This window comes from Pyrus communis, chromosome 11, assembly GCF_963583255.1.
Source record: "Pyrus communis chromosome 11, drPyrComm1.1, whole genome shotgun sequence".
Taxonomy (NCBI): domain Eukaryota; kingdom Viridiplantae; phylum Streptophyta; class Magnoliopsida; order Rosales; family Rosaceae; genus Pyrus; species Pyrus communis.
The window spans coordinates 25,081,721-25,105,141 of NC_084813.1; the positions used below are offsets into that span (position 1 = coordinate 25,081,721).

Below are 23,421 nucleotides of genomic sequence, written 5' to 3' on the forward strand. Positions count from 1 at the left end.
AAAACCATTTGCCACAATTCCATTTTCTTTGTGTTACTAAATATATTTAATTTATTAATTTTTTGACACAAAACTGAGTGTAAAGGCTCGTTTGAAAGTTTTTTTTTTTTTAACAAAAAAAAATGCTTTTAAAATAACTAAAAGCTTTTATTTATTAAATTAATTTTGAGTTTCAAAAGCACTTTAATTACTTTTTAGAAAAAGCACCAAATATGTACTTCTTGCAAGAAGCACTTAAAGTGCTTTTCTATAATCGACTTGGATTTTTACTGAGGATTGATTTCAAAATCATTTTCACGAAAAGTTTTTCAATCATTTTAAGCGTACTTACAAAATGCACCGTAAATTAATTGGAGTGATAGAATTTTATTTTTGCATCTAATAAAATCTTATTTTATGTAATTTAAACTAGATTATAATATTCTTTAGGAAAAAAAAATTAAAAAAAAAATAGTAACTTCGACTCTTGTTTCCATTAATTAAAAATGAAAAAGAAAGTTGCCTAAAAATTAATTTTTTTTATTTTCAAACAAATTTCACTTAAAAAAGCTTTGAAATACATTTTCTAAAGTACTAATAACAGCATCCAATAATAAAAATAAAAAAATGAATTATATAATTTTTTGTTTAATTACATGACAAAGTGTCTATTTCAGCTTCGTCACATCTAACAAATTACGAAAGCTTTATTTATTTTTGAATATTTTGAAAAGAATAATAACATTAAAAAAAATTAAAATTTTCTTGACCAAAACCAAAATTTTAAAATTTTAAATATTTTGTCTTTATGCATCAAGGGACGGGCCCACCGCACAGCTGTTCGTGTGGGATGGCCGTGGGGTATGCGGGTTTTTGAGGCTTATGGTGGTGCGAGTGCCGGGCAATATCAAGCATTAAATAGGCATCATGCTTGGTGGTCGGGGGATTGTCTGATCCCCATCACCCCAATTTTGCGTTCCGATAAACGGTTCTGATTCTCTCCTTTTTTTTAAGAGCCATTTTGGACCCGGCCAGCTCCTTCCGTGTCTCTCTCTTTCTCCATCAATTTTTTTTTGGAGTAGGCTTCTCTCTCATCCTATTCTTGTCCTCTTTCCTCCCCTCATTTCATATATTATTTTTTGTCTTATAGTCTCAATAAAAAAATCAATATAAGATGTTAACGTAGTTAAATCGTAACCGTTCAAATAAGAGGAGAGAGAATGAGAGAAATATTAGGAGAGTAGAGAATCATTTTTTTTTTTTTAATCTTCTAAAACTCAATTGCTAATGGAGAATCTCAGCATCCTTTTCATTTTTATTTTTTATTTTTTTTATTAAGGAATCAACGAATTGCCTTGCTATAATAATTCATTTCACTGAGACCTTTCAGCCTTCAATTCCGCAACATCGTGTAATTCTCTAGCGCAAAAAATTGAACTCAAGACGCACCAAGTGAAATTCAAGTCTGAAATTCATCTCTAACTACTAAGCCACCCCGACATTTTTTTTTTCTCATTTGGTAGAAGAAAGTGATTTTTGCACTCATTTTTTTTTTAAATTTTTTGTAATTTCTAACCTGAAAATAACAAATTGATAACGAATGGGCAAAAATAAATACTATAATACATACTCTATGCCTATAAACCCTGCAGATAACAGATTTCATTAAGACGACTTTAACAAACTATTGACAAAGTATGTTCACATGATACAACAAGGATCACAGCTCAAATTAAAACCTTTTAAAACCTAGTATTTGATTTGATTTTTAAGTTTTCTTCTTCTTGTTCTTGCCTAAACCATAGCAAAGTCCTTGCTTAAATATTCCTTTTGCTAAGCAGCTGTAAGCCTATAACCAATTCCCCAAACAAATCCAAAACAGAAGAAACAAAAAGGAGCGGCAGCCTCGATTAAATTAAAATTCAAATGGTGGGGTTACTTTTCATTTCCTTTCATTTCATTTCCAATATTTAACACAACTTGAAATTCTTGAAACTTAAAGAGATAAACTTCGGTAAGATTGATTGATTAGGCAACATTTATATTGAAAAATTATCATGGTGTTAGATAAAACTAAAATACATAGAATCATAATTTCTTTGTAATTTTTTTTATTATAAATGATAAAATCGACATCCCTACATAAGTCTGGGAAGATTTCTTCCACGACTCGTTAATTCGACGTAAAATGATACGATTACAGGTTTCGAGTCAATTTATTAATGAGTCACTTGTTATTGGGTCACCCGTTAAGAACTCAATAAAATATAATTTGACAGATTTTGACATTAGGCATGATAATTTTTTGCATGAATCGTTAATCCGATAAAGAACAACCTGTCCCGTTAACGAACCAGATTGTTATCAGGTCACCTGTTAAGAACTTATAAGATAATAAATTTAATACGACACGGTCCGTTAAAATAATAAATATGACACGAATAGATAATCTGTTTGCCAGACCTACCCTTCAATTTTTCTCGGAAGACTTATCTACTATTCCCCCATTTGAGTGACGCACAAGGTCATATTTTAGTGCTTATAGCAATATTGTGCCACGCATTTAATAATGCAGTTGAATATGATGTTTTCAATAGTTCATTGAATAGTGCCACAGTGTTACACCTCTAGTACTCGAATTCAACTTCAATATTTAATATTTTCTAGTTCAATACTTTTAATTAAATATAAGAAAGAATAAAACTTAATTAATCAAGGGAATCGAGGGATGAAATGTATTTGTCATGTGGTTTGCATCAAACTTAATTAATTAACGGAATAAATCCGTGGTATCACTTGTTTATATATTTTTTGGTATATTTTTATAAGACTCATTTCATAATTATTTCAATAATTCAAACTATTTATTTTTTAGGTTTTTGCTCAAAAATCATTTCTATAAAAAATTATTAAAATCTGAAATCATATGACCATTGAATTAAGGGTTTAGGTTTCTTTGTAGAACTATATTCGTCTATTTTTTTTTACAACAAATGAAAGCCTTAATGATTTTGAATTTATCTAAATTTTGCAAGAATGATCTCTGAATGATGTTCTAAAAAATAGACGATTCAAATCGTTAAATATGTTACAAAATAAGTCCATGGAAACGTATCTTAAAATTTATGTAAAAAAAATAATACCATGTAGCAATGCATAATTAATTAATTAATTAATTAATTGCATATGATGTATCGTTGTAGCAACTGCAACTCGAGGAGAACCACGTTGTCATGGGCCCCCGAGAGAATCAAAGCTTTTCCTTTTGTAGTGGAAGATAAAGAAAAAAAAGATCGAGCTGGCTAAGCTAGAAAAAGCAACGAAACATAAGAAACTTTTATATTATTTTCTTCTTCTTTTTAAGTAAATAATTTCAGTCCACTAATTTGAAAGGTGTTGAGACATATTTTCAATAGGATGTTGCATACTTAGCTAGTTTTCTGTTTTTGTCCCAAATAAGAATTTGTATCAACCTTTGCACATGAAGACCTTTTGACAAATAGTCAATGCTTTGTTATAATTTTTCTTATAAACGATATCACTAATCTAAATTAGACTATGAAGAAAAGGAGAATGTTTGAACTGATCAGCATGTCAAGGGTTAAAGAGGAAGGCTTTATTCAACAGCAACAACCAAATCTTATCCTACTAAGTGGGGTCGGCTATATGAATTATAGAATATTATTGCGTACGATTTTGTGCTAAGCATTCTGTTAGCTCCAAGTATTCCATATATTTTTTATAGTCTCGTCAAACTTTTTTTAAGTCTTCCTTTACCCCTTTTGCCCAGAATCTTCATCTTATAGTTGAATCCCCCTAACACAATTCACCATTTCCTTTATGTCAACCCCTCATTGGTGGCCTAGCTAAGAAGAAAACCAAATATATATATATATATATATTTGGTGATTTTATACAACATTGACTTAAGCTATATAGATCAAAGCATGTGACGTGTCATGAGAAAATGATGGAGGTGCACATGTGTAAGCATCTTAAATTTGTCTTAGAAAATAAGCAATATAATAGTAATGAAATGGAAAAAGTTACAATGTTCAAGCAATACAACTGAAAAAATACATACCGAATCTTATAAGCATCATAGGTATTTAATTCACATAAAAAAAATTATTTTATTTTATTTTTGATAAATTTAGATTAAATGAATGTCCACTTTCCATGTGTTGGCCAGTTGTGTACCGTTGGCTTTGATCTTTAATGTGGAAATATAAGGAGATCTCAAGTTAACAAGGCTTCTCATTTTGCGATGACGTTGAATGGGAGGGGGGAGGAGAATGTCTATTGTACAATTTTATTCTTACTTTGTAAAGAGATTGTTTCCACGACATGAATCCGTGACTTTTCGATCATAAAGGAGCAACATTTATGTCACGAAGATGTTATTTCTAACGTGGGTATATATGTAGTAAACTCCCGTGCGCTTAATAATTAAAAAAAAAAAAAAGCAAAAAAAGAATCAAATTAAACAATATAAATTAAAATAAACAGTTTCCCCATCCTAAGGAATGAGATTCACTTCTCCCCAGAAGATAACAAGTCGTGAGAATCTGTTTCTTTAGGCAAGAAAGATGGTAAACAACTAAACATTTTAGCGTACAATTTCGTCATCTTCATCTACATGAAAATATAATAAATAAACAAATAAAGAAGTACAATTTTGTCAATCTTTTATTCTCTTCAATCTATACCAGCAATTAGGGTTTCTGAGTCAGTAATGGAATCAGGGAAACAGCCCATCATCGATCACTTTTTCTCCTTTTTAAATGGACTGGGCTTCCGCCGACAAGCACATTGTGTATATAACGTGTCTATCTCCTTTTAAGATTAGGTGCACATATTCTCCACCTTTGTTTTAGGGGAGAATACTTTCACGTTGTAGTGTAGCTATTTTTATTTTTATTTTTACGTGAGATAAGAAAAGATACTAACATTGGGACTGAGAAGTTAATTCTCTTCTATATATTTCATATCATATATACATCACAATCTTGCTCTTGAACTTTGTTTAGTCATGAAGAATCAAGATCAAGTTGGATATATATATATATATACACACACAATAACTCACATATATTATATGAGTTTGATACACTAAAGATAACTATGCATCATCTATTAAAATGAAGAAATTTTCAATGTGTTTGGAACACGGGGCAATACACCACACATTACTATTCAATTAGAAGAAAGTTTTGACATATGGTGTTCTATTCTGTGTCCCAGGTATACTAAAAAGTTTATTGTTAAAAAGACGACTACCTATATATATAACCATTGTGCTTAAGAGACTTTGTCCGTGAAGTTAGTATAAGTAGGTTCATTTTTTAGGATTAATGTAGAGTATATACCAAGTAGCACCATTATTTATCATATTCAACCTCCCACGTTATTAAAGAAAGTATCAATTCTCTCTCTCTCTCTCTCTCTCTCTCTCTCTCTCTCTCTCTCTCTCTCTGCTTCATGCAAGGGCCAAGCGGGGAGTGTTGGGTGGATTGCTTTTGTTGTCCAGTTACTTCAGTGGTAAGGTAAGAAACTAAATGGGAGGGTATCTTTTCCTAGAAGTGGATTGGAACTTTAGGGGAGGAGGTCCAATTGTCCTAAAGTGCTATAATTTACTATACTTAGCTTTAAACCCTTTCGCCAAAACTGGGATCGATCCATTGGAATGAAATGCTGACATGGGGGGAACTAACGCATATGATATAAGAGAGAGAGAGAGAGAGAGAGAGAAGGTGGAAAGCTACGAATTCAAAAAGGAGGAGGGCACCAGCACCTGAGAAGGAGCAATGCTTTTAAGATATGTTTCTGTGTGTGTATGGTCTCTCTCTCTCTCTCTCTCTCTCTCTCTCTCTCTCTCTCTCTCTCTCTCTCTCTCCCCAAATGCAACTACATGTCACATCCATTTCACCTATCAAGTCAAATGCCTTTGTCTTTGCCATCGGTGGCTTTGGCTGATCGCGGAGAGAATTTGTCTTGTAATTGGATATATGTATACACTTTTGTTTATGTTTTACTTATCACATAGTCAGATAGAAACAAAAATATATACAACTTGAGGACACCACATATTCTCTTCTTTGGGGAGCCGGGTAAACTTCTATGTCGCACAGGTTATTTACGTGATAAGAGGTGCGAACACGCGTGTGGATATATTAAACTAATTAATAATAGCAAGGCTGGTGGAGCTTGGTTCATCTAGCACTTATTACATCCCTAAACACTTTGAGTTTGGCTCATCTAGCACTTATTATATCCCTAAACACTTTCTAACCACATGATTTAATATATTAATAGATTCATCATCATGATTTCTTACAAACCAATACTACTGGAATTCAGCTGGTTCTGCATCTGTGAGCAGTCTTACTTTAAGGAGCTGCGGGTACCCTAATTGATGGACTTGTAAAGGCCCACAAAATCCAACCAGCAGTCTTACTTTTGCTGGCCTGAAGTTTGCGTCTGTCCAATAGACCCGCCCACGATGCCACAAAACTCTGGGAATGTTGAAAGGGGAGCACTGTCGGGCTCGGAGCCAGCATCTGTGATCTGCCCAGTGTAGGCAATATGTATAAACGCATTGAAGCTTACGGGATAAAGCACGTAGTGTTACACTATCGCGGTTTAAAACGTTGATTCGTACTTAACCACACTATCGCATTTTAGCACCCCACATTGATGCAATTCTGGTTCCGCCACTGAAAGGGACAGCATTTTTATTCTCTTCAAGTTATAGCAGCAATAGGATCCAATTGTCCCACTGTATTTCATTCATGCACGACTCTGCGTTAGCCTCATTCTATATTGGTTAGACAGCCTTGTCGAAGTTTCTCACTATAAGAACATGGTGACCCAAATTACAATCATGTCCCAATTTGTGCCTGCGCTTAGATTTATTCAATTAGTCGCCAATAGTTGATGAATCTATCTATAACGGTTGAAGCGTTTTAACAGTTGATCTAACAGTTTTTGGACAGATTATTGAGTTTAATTACTTACTAAGATTGGTTACTTTAATTGATAGGTGACTCAAGTTCGAGAATTTTTTCAAGTGTGCCCGGAACATGGGGCGGTACACCACATGTCATTTTACAATTGGAGGAAAGTTTTTTTTTTTTCAAGTATCCCTCCAATTGTATAATAATATGTCGTGTACCGCCTGTGTTCCAGACACACTAAAGAATCTCTCCCAAGTTCAATCCCAAAGGTGCATTTGTTGTATTTTGTATTTTAAGCATCATTAGCCACTAGTTTGCCTTTTACTCACCTCATTAGTCACAGAAGTCTTTTACTCATCCTATTTTGTATACTCTTAATATAAATTGATTAATTGTCCGTTTTGCTTGTAGTGAATGTAACAGAAACCCGTAATCGAAATGCTCTTTTAAACTTTGGGAGTGTCCAAATCGATTGTCTAAATCTATAAACCCCAAAATGGATATAGCACTTGACTTTCCGTCCATATATCACCATCTTTAGGGTTTGCTTATTGCGCAAAAACAGATGGACAAATCACGTAAATGTATCACTCTTAGGGTAACATGATCAACTATAACTACTGTTTAAAATATTCACGAAATTGTCGATATTTTCATAAAAATATCTAAAAATTAAGGATCAATATGGAAACGGAGGTAAAATGCAAACTTCACCCTATAACAAGCAAAATATAGGAAAATCGATGAGTATCGACTATATTTAATGATTCACTATAGAAGTTTTACAGGAATCCATATTTTAAACTTTTGAGATTTTGTTTAAGAAACTTTTCCTTAATTGGGATTAAATCTGAGTGAGTTGATAGCCCTTCATTGCAAATTGGCCATAATTTCGTCAAAGGCAACCAATATTGATATTGATGATATCCATCAGTATTTCCATAAATTTGTATATTGATATTTCTACTTATATCGATATCTTAAACATTGAGTTCAAATACTTAGCCTTTCCCTGGCGATAATAATATATACATGAGCATAATCTACTATTCAGGACCAAAAACATACATGTTAAAGTTCATATAACCTCTGGCTAACTTCAAAATAACTTGCGCTAGAAGAAATAGAATTCAACTTCCAATGAAATTTATATTCCTTATTTCAATCGACCTAGGATTCTGTCTTACACCTAGCCCTTCTGCCCTAGAAAAAACTTTTATACAATTCAAATTAGAATTATAATTCCTTGTGTGCTTCAACTTACTCACATAATATCGGAATTGAATTATGATTCTGTAACATTGACGTCCATTTAAGTTCTTCTGTATTGTACACAAAGTCTTATATAATCCTATCCAATATGGATATAATCTAAATTAGTGTCATCCATGCATAATTAACACAATCGTAATTGGGTTTAGGCCGTTAATTAGGATTAACAGTAATTAACTCCATGTACAATTTATGTACGTTGCTGATTGGTTGACAGATAAAAGCCACCGGATAAATAGGCAACACGTGTATGGCGCCTCCAATCCAAAACGATGGCAGAGTAAGTAATTAACTCGGAAACCAAGACCCATTTCCGTAACCCTCGTAACCACCTGAAACAGTAGAGAGCTCGGATTCCATGCAGCACTCATGCACGCCAAAAACCACACCGCACCGCTTCGCCGCGCCATTTCCTTGCGCCCCAAACAACAAAATCGACGGCCCAGATCGAATCGTAACCCGGTTCCTGATCATCCGGACAGAGTCCGATACACGAGCAAGTTCGTCCCGCCTCCGGAAATCTGTAAAATCCGAGATAAATGCGAAAAATAAAAATAAAAATTATCCAGAAAATAAATAAAATGGAAATTCAATTGTACAACGATTCGAATTACTCGCCAGCTTCTGTCTCTATAAATATCAGCCGTCCGTTCTCTCAAAATCTCACACACCATCTCTCTCTAGATTTTCTGATTCTCTCTCTAGCTTTCTCTCTCTAGCTCTGCAAAGATGGTGAGCGCTGAAGCAGCAAGAAACGTCGTAGGCATTATCGGTACGTGCGCTCCGTACAGTATAAAAACCCTTTGATTTCTTCCGTCACGCTCTTCCCCTTCTAGCAATAGCTATGTTGCTGATGCTTCAATTTTGTGGATTTTTGTTGTTGTTAGTTTGTGGTTTTTCTTAATTTTCTGATCGTAATGTAATTAGTTTGTAAATCAGAGAGATAGTGATGATTAATTAGCGTTCTGATTTTTGGTCTTTGATCGTGTGCAGGGAATGTCATCTCCTTCGGGCTTTTTCTCTCCCCTGTGTAATCTCTCTCTCTCTAGTTTGTGATGATCTCGATCAATGATGATTTTTCTGTTCTTGTTGCGTGAATAATCGATAATGCGTGATTAGATGAGTTTAAATCGGTCATTAACTAGTGAAATTATGTACTGAACTGAGTTTTCTTTTGGATTTGGGACGTGATGATGACCTTACGATTAATTACTGAACCAGCTTAATTAGTTGATCAGCCAGTTTCTACTTTGATTAATTACTGTTAATTACAGGCATTAAAGTACAAGCATGCTTTCTGAATCTATGAAATATTTGCATGTTTTGTTTAATTAATTTCATCTGAAACATGAGATTTTCTCGTTTGCTTTAATTAAATTTAATTAAATTAATTTACTTTCGTATCTGAAATATGAGACTTTGTGCAAGTATTTAATGACTTTTACATTACTTTAATTCAATTAAATTAAGCTTAAATTTTGTTTGTTCTAAAAAATTCTGATTTAATTAAACATGCATTAATTTTGGGGATACGCAGTCCTACATTTTGGAAAATCATTAAGAAGAAGGACACGGAGGAGTTCAAGCCGGACCCTTACATGGCAACAGTACTGAACTGCTTGTTCTGGATCTTCTACGGCATGCCGTTTGTTCACCCTGACAGCACTCTTGTGGTCACCATTAACGCCGTTGGCCTTGCTCTCGAGCTCATCTACCTCACCATCTTCGTCGTTTATGCTTCGGCCAAAGGAAGGGTACGTAATTAATCAACTAACTACGTACACTCTTAATTTCGCCCCTAATCACATTTTGTTTGTTTGTTAATATTGTTCTGTTTATTGTATCAAATTTTGCAGAAGAAGGTGGGTTTATGGCTTGCAGGTGAAGTAATCTTCTTCGCCGCGGTGGTTCTGATCACTCTGCTATGCGTGCACGGCACCAAGAACAGGTCTATGGTGGTTGGTATCATCTGTGATATTTTCAACATCATTATGTACTCTTCCCCTCTTACTATCATGGTAAGTAATTATCGATTAATCCGTGCTTAGTTCCCTAATTTTTCGGTTGGATTACGTTAAGTTTCTCATGATTTCGTGTTTTCTTTCCGGTAGGCGAAAGTGATCAAGACCAAGAGTGTCGAGTACATGCCATTTTACCTCTCACTGACCAACTTCCTCAATGGTTTGATCTGGACCGCTTATGCTCTCATCAAATTTGACATCTACATCCTGGTAATTACTAATTACTAATTACAAACAACTTTTAACGTACTTTCGCTGCGACCGATTAAGTTTTTACTTCTCGGATTAGCCTTAAACATACTTGCTTAATGTGCATGTTAATTATGTAATGCAGATTAGCAACAGTCTCGGGGCACTTTCTGGTTTGGTTCAACTCGTTCTTTATGCATGGTACTACAAGTCCACTCCGAAAGACAGTAAGGACGTCGCCGGAAAGCATACAGCAGACGTGCAGCTCTCCGATCATACAGCTACTGGAGCAGCTAGAGTCTGATGATTTTACTCCGCATCACCGGATTCCGTTCAAGTTTTTAACTTTTCATCATCTTTGGCTTAGTTTTGTTATGGAAAATTTTTCTAGTACTTTTTAATTTCTCTTGCCGGATTAATTTCGGGTTTTCGAGGATGTAAATATTTCATTTTTGCTAAGCAGTGACGGGTAACTGAAGCACTGCATAGGCAATTTTTTTTAGGTTCTAGATTTATATATGAGGATTTTAATGGTGATTTTTAGTGACAGTTTATGCTTTAGCAAATGTCTTTATGTGCACCAACTTTTTGTGCTATTTTTTTCTTTGGTTGATGGATCATGGATGGAAAGAGTAGCAACGAAACTCGTTGTTACTCTTTTCGGTCAATCACTGTTGTTAAGCCCAAAAGTATTCATCTGCGCCTAGATTCAAGACCCATTTTGTAATGAATTCGTAGATAGGTCGATTGATAGCATTCACCCTTACACTTTAAGTTTTGAATTTGATTTATCTTTTCCAATCGGTTCTTATATCACCTCTTAAATAATTAATACTCAAACCTTACTCAAGAATGGTAAGTCTCCCATTAAGGAGAGATTATTGTGTTTACACAGCACCAAAATCAAACTTGAGTTTGAGGAGACGAAACACTACCCTAGTCAAAACTCAAGGGGTGCTCTCCACCAATTCAACCAAACTTTGAGTTCTAAAGGTCGAAACACTAGCATGGTCAAAACTAGATAGAGGAAAAACTCGAGAGAGATGTTTTCTTGTGATCAATTTCATCACATGATAAACGTCGATTAGATAAATAATTAACTACTTGTACTGTCGATTAGACAAGTAATTAAATACGTGTACCATTCAAATATTTCCATCCCAAGTGAAAAATCAAAGACTCAAAATCCAAGAGTTGCAAATATCTTATCCAGAGCACGAGGACTGAGGATGATGATGACCTAATCCCCATGTGCCAGGCTGCCATAAATCTCCCATTATTTTGTTATATGAGAGAGAGAGAGAGAGAGAGAGAGAGAGAGAGACCAACAGAGCAGCAAGTCTACAGCAAAACCAACCCCAACTCACCTATCACCTTATCCAACCGACTACCCAATCCCCCTCCAATCCCCCTCCATCCCCCTCCTCCTATCTCTCTCAGTCTGCTCATGTCAACCAATTAAAATCCTGCAAATTGCCAAACTCCGATGGCAGCCCTCCTCTCCTGCCACTACTCTGCTGCTTCTCCAGCTTCCTCCTCCTCCACCAAATTCTTCAGCCGCATCCGCACTCCCTTCCCAATTTCCCACAACCACCTTGCCACCCGCCGTTCTTCCCCACTCCCTATTCGATGCCAGATCCACAATCAACAGGTGCCATTTTTTGTTTAAATTTTCAGCATTTTTATTCTATCAAATTCTTTAGAAGTTAATTTATTTTTACAAATTAGAATGTATGAACTCTGTAGAATATTGGGTACTTTGTTAAATTAGAATCTTTTCAGAAAGCTGTGACATTTTTCTGCAAAAAAGTTGATTGTGCAGAGAACCCATTAAGCATCTTCGCTTGTTTAAGCAGAAAGGGAAGATCTTTTGTTGCAAATATTGATTGTACATAGAACCCACTAAACATTTTCGCTTGTTTCTGCAGAAAGGGAAGTCATTCTCCATCAAGGAATGCGCGATTTCAATAGCGTTGGCGGTGGGATTAGTAACAGGAGTTCCTGCATTGGATTGGTGTAGCAATGCCTATGCGGCGGCTAATCCAGTGGTGCCTGATCTGGCTGTACTGATCTCTGGACCGCCAATAAAGGACCCGGGGGCATTGCTGAGGTACGCTCTGCCTATCGATAATAAAGCTATCAGGGAAGTACAGAAACCGCTTGAAGATATCACTGAGAGTCTCAAGGTAGCTGGGGTCAAAGCACTCGATTCCATTGAAAGGGTAAAATTCATCAAACAATTTCTTTCATTGCCTTCATTGTGTTTATGTCTACGGAGTTTAGATAGATGGTGACCGAGACTTTGAATTGGGATGCAGAATTTGAGGCAGGCATCTCGAGCGCTGACGCAGGGGAAGTCTGTAGTTGTATCTGGATTAGCTGAATCGAAAAAGGAACACGGAGTTGAATTGCTTGCCAAGCTCGAAACTGGAATGAAGGAGCTTCAGCAGATTGTGGAGGATAGAGATAGAGATGCAGTAGCAGCAAAACAGAAGGAGCTACTTCAATATGTTGGGGGGTGAGTATTTGATACAAAAATTTACTTGTGACATGGTCAACAATCTTGGCTTTCTAATTTCGTTACACTTAATTGATCAGCATGAAAAATTTAAAACAGAAAACCAAAATGTAGGTTTTTTCTGTCTGAAATAGCCGCAAAAGACTTGCCGTGTTTACGAGCGAGACACTGCCTCATTGTTCCCTTTCCAAAAAGGTATTTTCGGGCTAAATCAGACACCGAAAACTCAGAAAACACCATGCACGCAGGATTACTATTCATGTCGGGATTTGCTGCTTTTATCTGCTCTTCTGGTCCTATGTCACACCGAGCAATAGAAAGAACAATAGTAAAACCGAGACTGAATCAGCCGGCATTGTTTGCATTCACTATTACAAAAAAAACACCGCCTACGCCCCCTAGTGTAGGTTAGAGCTAGAGCTGAAAAGACATTGAAATGTGCGAGGATTGTCAGTTATAACATGCGTATCCTCATATATGCGCTTGTCATTGACTGCAGCTGAGATCTTCCTGGGGCATTGGGTTTCTGCAGTGTTGAAGAGGATATGGTGGACGGATTCCCTTACCAAGTGCCTGAAGAATACCAAAGCATGCCTCTGTTGAAGGGGAGAGCGACGGTGGATATGAAGGTCAAGGTTAAGGACAATCCCAGCCTTTCTGATTGTGTCTTCCGTATCGTCCTTGATGGTTACAACGCCCCTGTAACTGCCGGGAACTTTGTAGATTTGGTGGAACGACACTTCTATGACGGCATGGAAATCCAACGAGGTAACATCTCGAAGTAAACATGTACCCTTATGTGTTTCAATTTTATGTTTACTAGTCCATCTGAGCTCAAGACTTAAAATTTCGACTTGGCTTTGCTTTTTCTTGCAGCGGATGGTTTTGTCGTACAAACTGGTGACCCTGAAGGACCTGCAGAGGGTTTCATAGATCCAAGTACAGAGAAAACCAGGGCAATACCATTAGAAATCACGGTCGAGGGAGAGAAATTACCTTTTTATGGAGAAACCTTGGAAGTAAGCTTCTCACACCTCCCTCCCTCTGTGTTTCTGTTAATTAGTTGCACGTATAATGTATCGACGAAAGAAAGTATAGGAACGTAGTTGCTTATATCGTTTTGACATTGATCACAAAATCCGAATTCTAACAGGAGCTCGGGCTATACAAGGCACAAACAAAGCTTCCGTTCAATGCATTTGGAACTATGGCTATGGCGAGAGATGTAAGATCAACGTCGCGGTTCATCTTTTCTCGTTTGGTCAATTCAAAAGTTGAGATTAAATGGTTTCCAAATTTTGTTGGCAGGAATTTGAGGACAATTCTGCTTCCAGTCAAGTGTTCTGGCTGCTCAAGGAAAGTGAGCTAACTCCAAGCAATTCCAACATATTGGATGGTAGGTATTCAGTGTTTGGATATGTCACACAGAACGAAGACTTCTTGGCAGATTTGAAAGTTGGTGACGTTATAGAATCGATCCAAGTGGTTTCTGGCCTGGAAAATCTTGCCAATCCAAGCTACAAGATTGCTGGCTAGGGACTATTCTGTACCATGTAAATTTATTCCGGGATCCGGCAGACCGTCGTATTGTTTTGAGAGAATTTGTACCATTTGTTTGGAGGGTGTAATGTATTCACTTGGTGTTTTCTTAATAAACCAGCATCATTCCGACAGTCAAAAATTGAAAAGGGTGTGCTGGAAGTAAAAAATGATGTGTGGATAACACACTCCTATATAAAAGCTCATTTGGAAATGTTTTTAAAATGATTGGAAGCACTTTTGGTAAAGATGTTTTTTAAACCAATTCTTAGTAAACATCTAAGTGAATCTTAAAAAAGCACTTTAAATGCTTCCTGCAAGAAGCACGTATCTAGTTCTTTCAAAAAGTACTTAAATTGTTTTTGGAACCCAAAAACGCTTTCAATTGTTTTAAGAGTACTTTCAAACGAGCCCTAATTCAATCATAATTATATTTGGCAAGTGACCCTTTATCACAGTGGTGGAAATGAGTTAACCCTTGCATGATGGCGTGGGTTTGAATCCTGTCGGTAGCTAATCTAACAAAATCAATCGTTTTAAAAATTGTCATTCAGTACTACGGTCTGATGGTATTCCTCTTCACTTAGAAGTGAGAGGTCTTAGGTTCGAATCTCGTGGATGGCGAATTTGATACCAAATTAGGCTACCCATTATGTAGCTTAGCCGAACTCCCCCTTCTCTTAATGTAAAAATATCAATGTACTAAAAAAAAATTATAATTATACTTGTAAATGAAGTTGGTAGCTTGGACATGGAAATGATGGGCCTTTTATTGGGCTCGGCCCGCCCACATTTCTCTTTAGGCCTCACCCAAATCAGGGGATAAGATAACGTATATAAACGGGAGGCCAATCAATGACCAACGAGATTAACTTCCACTTGTGCAACCATGGTGGTTGTATCATCCACTTCCCCTTCTCTCAAATCCAATTTCACTCCCCAACTCTCCACCGCCGCAAACCACCACCTCAGCAACCCTTCCCGCCACCCCATTTCGCCGTCTCTGCTATACCTCGGCCAAATCTATGGCGACCCCACGAGACAGAAGAATTCCAAAGCCCCAAGCTCAAGTGGATTTTTGTCCGTTAAAGCTTATGTGGACAACCCAAATTCCATCTCCAGCTTCGCCAGCAAGGTCATCGGCTCACTCCCGGTTGTCGGTTTGATAGCGAGGATTCTCAGCGACGAAGGAGGCCTCGGCGGAGACACCGTTGATTTCGCAGAGTTTCGGAGGCGGGTGGGGAAGAAGTGCACTACTGATGATTCTAGAGCTTTTTATGAGTTCCAAGATCGACGAGGCCGGGTAAAGATCGAACCTTTAAAGACCCGTTTGGAAATGCTTCTTTAAAAACCACTTTTGTGCATAAGCAGTTTGTTGAAAATGTTACTAAAAATTCAAGTGCTTCCTAGAAAAGCACTTGGAAGCGTTTCCTGAGGAAGCACCTAGTCATATGCTCACTTTTAAATTTGTGTTTTTGTGTGAAATGTGAATCTTTGCGATTGAGTTTGGAAAAATGGATGAGTTTTGAGTCGGATTTTGATGTTTTGTGTAGGCAGGGGATCCTCTGTATGTTCTAATGTGCTGTTGGGTAGCAGCCATTGGTGCCGGACTTCTGAAATCCGAAGAGATTTTAGAAGGGGCGGCGAGGCTGCGTGTTTCAAATGATATCGAATTCGAAGAGCAGAATTTCATTTCCTTGATCAACGAGGCAAAAGAGGTTGGTTTGGTTGGTTCGAAGTTTTGATCATGTCAACTTATGTGTGGCTCAAAGTTTTGTTCATGGTTCTAACTAAAAATGATGTATGTAAAATGCAGAGACGGGCGAAACTAAAGGCTCCTACACCGATTATCCCTATGGAGATTCGGGTTGAGAAAGCTCTTGAAGGGATTTACCTCTGTTGCTTCGGGAAGGATCCTATCGAAGAAGAAGATGAGAGACTTCTAAATGTAATGCTTAGGGCTGTTTATCCATCCGTTGAGCGGTCTGAGCTACAACGGATTATTAAGGAAAAGGCACAGAAAGTATCGGATGGAAGTACTGATGGCAGCGTTCGAGAGCCAAAGCCCCTATCGAAAGAAGCTGTTCAAATGCAGATGAAGGACCTCCAATTCCTTCAACAAAATAGAGATAGAGACACTTGATTGAAGTGCTTCTCCTCACTTGTACCTTGTAAGCAAAGAAATTCAAGATTTAATGATAGTACAAGTTTATCATTTAATCGTGGATTCGCAGTTTTTGTTTCAAAGTTTACGAAACAACTAAGTACAGAAAACCTTCCTAGCTGTTGGCCCTCTGCTTGTTTCCCAGCCAAGAAAAATACGACATACAACATAACTTATCAATCGAGGATTCGCCAGCCAACCAAAATTCCGAAAACAAGGCGGTAGGGGATGGAAGGGAAATTACTTCGACGAAAAAAACGTAGGGCAGAAACTCCACTTGCATATAACCATATGATAATCTGATAACAACAACAACTCATAGCCCAATACAAATCAAAGAAAAGCAAGTTCCTTTTACACTATTTGATTGGAGTTACCAGCTCTGTAGTAGGCCAGAGTTGCAATGGCTCCCCTCGTACCAGTAGACTCCCGTAGAAATAGCTCCACGACGTCTGCTAAACAAGAAACTTTCTTAGGCAGGCACTGAGAAAAGCTACATATCAATGTACCACCTCATTAACCAGAAAAACCATATCTTTATGCTGATCGAAATCTGTTTCCAAGCGGGGATGTGAAATGCGTTAGCAAAGGTTACTTTTCAAACAGCGTTAACCACTTCACCAGCACCAGGATTAGCCAGTTCATTAACATTGATCAGCTCATATTCCACCAGTGACAAGTTGTTATCTTCCTTCACGGAGAAGCTGGCAGGTTCGGTTACTTCAACTCGACCCCATTTGTCCACAGCAAGCCTCATAGAACCCTTGAACATGTCTATTTTCGAGTTGCGCAGGATTACAGTTGCACTGGTTGTCATCAAGTCAACTGTCCACAGGAAATTTAAAGACATTTTAAGAACAATCTCATCTAAAATCTGTGCAATCCAGCAACAACAAAAGTAAAAAATGTGGACGCCGGAAAATCAAGATAAGATCAAAGATCAATGTCGGATAAAAGACACTACCTTGATCATTTCTGGCAGTGAAAATGATGGTTCCGGTTTCATCTCCAACCAAGCATTCCGCGATCCTCATCTGACGAACTTGGATTCCATCAGGACGGGCCTTCTGCATCACCATCTTCGAACTAACAACCTTCACAACCAAGGTTCAACCTTCTTGAAGACAGGTTTCCTCTTTGCCGGTCTTGTTTCCGCCATTTCTAACAAAAAGCTCTAAGATAACGCAACACAGAGAAACACATCAACAATCCGAACAACCTCGAACAATCTTAACCAATACAAACATGAATCCAGAACTCAAATTTAACCACATTTGCCACAAGATACAAGAACAAAACGTCACAAATTCAATTAGTCACAAATGGCCATAAAGATGCAACATTTAGCCTTTTGTAATTAGTCACAAATTACACCATTAGTCAAACATTCTCAATTGGGATGTAGCCTTTAATGAACGATGATGAACAGAACAAAAAATAAATAGAAAATTTTAAAAAAAAATTCAGCAGCTAAAAAAGCAAGAACCTTTATCCCTCTTCAGATGAATTTTTGCTAGAAAACTAAGAAAATGCAGATAGGATTCAGCTTTGGAATTACCGTTTAGAGAGAGAGAGAGACACGCACACAACAAATTGCAGATCCAGAGAGAGAGAGAGAGAGAGAGAGAGATGAAATTGGTTCTTTACAGTAGTGAGAGTATGTGTGTGGTTGTGGAATTTGGTGACCGTCGAAATCGCCTTTTGAAACGAAAGGTTACCGGACCAACGTCCGTTTGATCTTCCACATTTTCATGAGCAGATCCTGTTTGTACACGTCTTCCAATTCAATGGACGTGTGGTCCAGATTGAATTTTCTATTTTTATGAACAAGTTCAACCGTTCAAGCTTCAGTTTTGAGCAATTTTTCATTTTTGATACAACTATATTGACCAAGAGAAAATCGAACTCTGGACCTCGGAATAGAGATGATGCTTTTGAGCACTTGATTACAAACTCTTTCCAAGTTATGAGCGGAGAGCATTTTGTAGCGCTAATAACAAATTCCGTTAATGCTCTTCCATTTATGAACTAGAACAGTAACAAGTTCTTATTATTGAAAGGGAAAATACTCTCACAAGTCTCACATAGACATAGTGACGCATGCTCAGATTAAACCGGTGCCCTATACGGCCATACAACCGGTGAAACAAAGAAGATAAAAACATTGGGTGCACAGACCCTAAAGTTGAAAGCTTTTGGCTACATTATTCATATGGACCTACACCATCGTCAGCGTCTGCAAGCGAACACGAAGTAGCAGACTTCATCACGAGCACCGAACTACTGGTACTGGCTTGCTAATATACCGTCCTTGACAATGTAGTTTTGTGCTGGAAATTCTTCTCCCTTGAAGTACCTGTCAAGCATATCCTTCGTCCCAGCAGCATAACGCAACTACACATTACATGATGGATTTCAGTTGTGGGAACATATGAAGTGAAACCACGAGCGTAAAGGAGAAAATTATTGAAAATAAATGTACCTGTGCGTCAATTGTGGTACCGGATATATGAGGGGTCATAGCATGGTTTGGCATGTAACGCCATGGATGGTCTTTTGGAGCTGGTTGTGGGTTCCAAACATCACCACTGTAACCTGGGGAATCATACAATTATATGAAACGATTAGCCAAAAATCAACAGAATTAATTCGACTAACATTGACCTGATCATGAGTTACCTGCAATGTGTCCGCTGGAGCAAGCATCGACAACAGCCTGCGTGTCCATGATTGCCCCACGAGCATTGTTAACGATCAGGACTCCCTTCTTACACTTCGCAATTCTTTCTTTGTCAAACAGTCCTCTGTGTCACAAGATCAACGTTGATTAAGTTTGATTCCCATCTGCTTGAATAGTATTACATTTTGCAGTTCCATCTTTTCAAACATCTCCGAGTCACAATATCAACGAATGGAATAAAATAGTAAGAAGATCAGCCTTGACACAAATACCTTGTTTTTTCAGTAAGCGGTGTGTTGACAACGATAACATCACATTTCGGAAGCATTGCATCCAGATCCTCCTCGAACTTTGCCCCAGTCTGTTGCTCCAATTCGGGGTCAATCTTGAGACGATCATGATAGAGAAGATTGCAGTTGAAAGGCTTCAACCTTTGGAGCAAAAGCCTGCCAATGCGTCCAGCACCAACTGTCCCCACTGTCTTTCCTTCGAGATCATAAGCTCTGTGGGCAATACCTGCAACATTCCATTCCCCGGTTACAATCTGCTGATACCCAGGTACGAAGTTGCGGACGAGAATGAGGATTCTCATGAGCTCGTCTTCTGCAACCGAAACCACATTGCTTCCCGTGACCTCTGCCACTGTCAAACCAGCAGCAGCTGCAGCTTTCAGATCAATGTGATCAGAGCCAATTCCGGCTGTTAGAAGCAGTTGCAAATTCTTCGCCTTTTTGATCCGTTCAGCCGTGACATAGGCAGGGTGGAAGGGGGTTGTTATGAGAACATGAAGATCTTCAATGTGTTTCTCTAGTTCTGAACAAACAGCACCAAAAGGGAAAAATCAGCTTAAAAGCCCAACAAAAACTAATCTTAAACCCGAAAAACTTGTCAAATTAACAAGTTACCGGTCAGTGATTAGGGAAATTTTGATGCCACATACATGCTAGCAGGACAAGTTTAACATAATTGAGTCTAAAAGCTTTTAACCAACACTAATCAATCACATTAATCAGCAAAGTGTAGCCTTTTCTTTCGTGTTTCTGGCAAAGCGATATTCTTGTAATCTATGAGGAAGGTAGATCCAACTCGGGGGCAGTGGGCGGCCATACTACCATGGCCAACTAGCCTAACCCACGTCTTCAAACTAACTATAGCCTTAAAGAAGCAATTTTTTGTAACTACTAACCACTATTTGGTCCATCCTTGTCATCAGTGACAATATACTTGTGGCCCTGTGATTCCAGCCAGTCCCTTATCCCCAAAGCTCTCTCCTGAGAACCCAGAAAATTGGGGTTCAATTCTGCATACTCATTTGCCTTGTAAAACACCCCAACAATCTTTTTGCTTCCACCAGATGCCTGCTCATACCAAAACCACATCAATTCAACACAACCCAAAATTTGGATTATTAATTTTTAATAATAATAAAAAAAAAAGGACTTGTAGCTCAGTTGGTTAGTCGCAATCGCCCCATAAGCTAAAGGTGGCATTTTTAAGAGGTGATCAGCAATTAAACCAGCTGAATTATATATGAAATTATGGAGTGGCTTACATGGAGGTGCCTGGTGAAAGTTGCTGATGATGCTGAGCTTCCTGATGAAGCAAGAGCTCGAACTGCAGAAACAATCACACCCTTACTCGCCATGGATTCTTAAGCTTTCCCTGCTAATTGGTTTGCCAGATGATGCTTAAAAATTGTCTGAAATAATTATTAAAAACAAAAAAACTGAAGGAGAAGGAAGGGGTGTGTGTGTGTTGTGTGCAACTCAAAGCCTTCTGCCCATTTATTTATAGACAAGCAAATAAAAAGAGAGCACAGTCCATCCCAGCTTCTCTCTTCTTCATCATCTCGATGCTTATTTTTTATTATTTGTCCCTTCGCGTCATCAATCTCGAGAAATTTTTAATTGTAATAGAAACACAAGTAGTACACCATATGTTTTAATAGAAAAAGTAGAAAATTTATTTTTTAAGAGCAATTCCACCGTGGGAAAAGCCCCCAGGCTATTCACTATTTAATTCACCTAGTGAACAGTAACTACATTTTGTATCTCCATCCCTACATTGAATAGCCCTGGGAATAGGTAATAAAATATTAATATTGTTTTTTATAAAATAATACAAAATAATTTAATTTGTGATTTTGGATAAGATTTTTAATCGTTCTCATTGCGCCCCGTGTCATTATCCGAAAAAACAATTATTGGTGATAGATTTCGATAAGATTTTTATCCAATGTCGTCGTGCCACGTGTCATTACCTTTTCATAATCTTTGAGGATATATTTCCAATAAGATTTTTAACCAATCATTTCGCGCCACGTGTTACAATCAATTTATAATCTTTGGGGATAGATTTCGATCAAATTTTTAACGAATGACAGCATGCCACATGACATTATCTACAACCTAATCCTTTATGAATCCTCTATATAATGAGAAGGTATTTAAAGAAAAGTAAAATCATTTTTTTCGGATTTTATTTAATTTTTTACATTTTTTTATTTTTTTATTCACCTAATTAATCTCTACCGTTGGATTTAAAAATTTTTGAATTCCAACACTCCAAATTGTGCCACGTGGCACAACTGTAAGATTTCTGATTTTTAAACTGTTTTTTCTTTCTTTTTTTTAATTTATTTATAAGGGCGAATAACATGGACTATTGATATCAGATCCAACGGTTGATATTAAATAAGATTTTTTTATTATTTCTTTTACTGTTGGAATTCAACGGTCTAGAAATTGTAGCCGTTGAAATCCAACGGACGTGGGGAAGCCAAGTGGCCTCCCCAACGGTAACATTTCCATGTGCGCCGCGGGCCCCAAGCTTGAAATTTTGTCGGATGACACGCATCCACGCGCCTAATGCAAAAAAAATATAAAAAACATGGCTGACATCATCCTGACGTCAACCCATGTCACATTCCTTTCGGGCGCTCGGGCTGGCGACTTGTGTCCAACCTCTCCCTCGGGCCTGCTTAAGCTCGCTCGCAAGCACATGTTGGGCTTCATCACTCGAGCTCTTTGGCCCTATTCCTATGTCTGTCCCTCAGGTTGGAGCACACGATGGAAGTGCTTCAAGTTATTAACTTTTTAGCACACATTTCCTACCATTTGTATAATAACACGTGATATATCACCTCGTGTACCGGTCACACTGAAATATCTCTCTATCAGCCTAGGCTAGTTGGAATCCAAGGCTCCCTATGAGGCCAAATTAGCCTCAAGTCTTGCCCAAACACTTTTAGAGGACAGTTTAGGGCACTGCAGGTAACCAACGAAACCAAATCACCTAACACTTTTTAGCCCCTAGCCTTTCACACGATTAAAACAACAAAATTTTGTGAGCGCTAATTTTCATGAATAGTTGCATATTAAGAGGTCAAATAAAGCATCTAGCCCCTAACCCTTGTCTTCCCACTATACTTGCTCTTAGAGTAGATTTATCAAAATTCAATTTGTCCCCTTTGTGATTCTGAAGAGGCTTTCGAGCCGGCGGGGCGGGGAAATTTGGTGGTTGTGTCCCGTGGAAGTGGTGAAAGGCTCTTTGTAATTTGGTGGGCACACGTGATCTGCATTTGGTCAAAAAATGCCCAAGCGCCAAAGGCACTTACCCGACAAGGTATACACTTGGGGCAGGAGTTCACTATTTCATTTGAGGTCTTCAACTCCAACTTGAATTTCGACAGAGACAATACTTTTGGCCGCCACTCTAATGTAATGAATAGAAACATGACTCGATATATCAAGTATCATAAATGATAAAATAATTGATTGGATACTTGAAATAAAATAATTTCAATAAATTATTTTGAAACACTTGATATACTGCACCTTATTCCCGGTATAATAAAAAACTTTTTCAAATAATGGTGATGCTCATCATCAAATTTATAACAGTTAGATGTGTTTAAATTTTAAAATCTATGTTGTTGTTAGACACAAATTTTAAAATTTAAATTCATCAAACAATAATAGATATGGTTGTGAGCACTACGTTTAAGAATGATGAATAAAAATGCACATTGACAAAAAGAAAATAAAAACGTAAACTTGATTAATTATTAAAGGAAATCAAAATAGTAATCAACAAAACCATAA

At 37.4% G+C, this 23,421-nt stretch overlaps 4 protein-coding genes and 1 pseudogene across 4 annotated transcripts; 3 read left to right on the forward strand and 2 right to left on the reverse strand.

The window, feature by feature from the left end:
* The first annotated feature begins 8,936 nt into the window (after positions 1–8,936).
* Positions 8,937–10,721, forward strand: LOC137709280 (bidirectional sugar transporter SWEET6b-like). The gene is made up of 6 exons (XM_068448368.1): positions 8,937–8,979; positions 9,201–9,237; positions 9,745–9,961; positions 10,064–10,225; positions 10,319–10,438; positions 10,563–10,721. Exons 1-6 carry the CDS (start codon positions 8,937–8,939, stop codon positions 10,719–10,721), a joined length of 738 nt encoding a protein of 245 aa, XP_068304469.1.
* A 1,104-nt stretch (positions 10,722–11,825) lies between these two features.
* Positions 11,826–14,569, forward strand: LOC137708123 (peptidyl-prolyl cis-trans isomerase CYP38, chloroplastic-like). The gene is made up of 7 exons (XM_068447117.1): positions 11,826–12,068; positions 12,346–12,639; positions 12,736–12,935; positions 13,468–13,703; positions 13,812–13,954; positions 14,089–14,160; positions 14,244–14,569. Exons 1-7 carry the CDS (start codon positions 11,904–11,906, stop codon positions 14,469–14,471), a joined length of 1,338 nt encoding a protein of 445 aa, XP_068303218.1. The 5' UTR covers positions 11,826–11,903; the 3' UTR covers positions 14,472–14,569.
* A 787-nt stretch (positions 14,570–15,356) lies between these two features.
* Positions 15,357–16,694, forward strand: LOC137707850 (photosystem I assembly factor PSA3, chloroplastic). The gene is made up of 3 exons (XM_068446778.1): positions 15,357–15,777; positions 16,028–16,192; positions 16,291–16,694. The coding sequence occupies exons 1-3, from the start codon at positions 15,364–15,366 to the stop codon at positions 16,615–16,617; spliced, it is 906 nt and encodes a 301-aa protein (XP_068302879.1). The 5' UTR covers positions 15,357–15,363; the 3' UTR covers positions 16,618–16,694.
* Positions 16,695–16,917: 223 nt separating this feature from the next.
* Positions 16,918–17,887, reverse strand: LOC137707851 (uncharacterized protein At4g28440-like; annotated as a pseudogene).
* Positions 17,888–18,658: 771 nt separating this feature from the next.
* LOC137707489 (formate dehydrogenase, mitochondrial-like) lies at positions 18,659–21,104 on the reverse strand. The gene is made up of 6 exons (XM_068446366.1): positions 20,871–21,104; positions 20,505–20,676; positions 19,591–20,131; positions 19,318–19,442; positions 19,121–19,233; positions 18,659–19,032 (listed from the first exon to the last, which is right to left on the reverse strand). The coding sequence occupies exons 1-6, from the start codon at positions 20,961–20,963 to the stop codon at positions 18,919–18,921; spliced, it is 1,158 nt and encodes a 385-aa protein (XP_068302467.1). The 5' UTR covers positions 20,964–21,104; the 3' UTR covers positions 18,659–18,918.
* Positions 21,105–23,421: the final 2,317 nt, after the last annotated feature.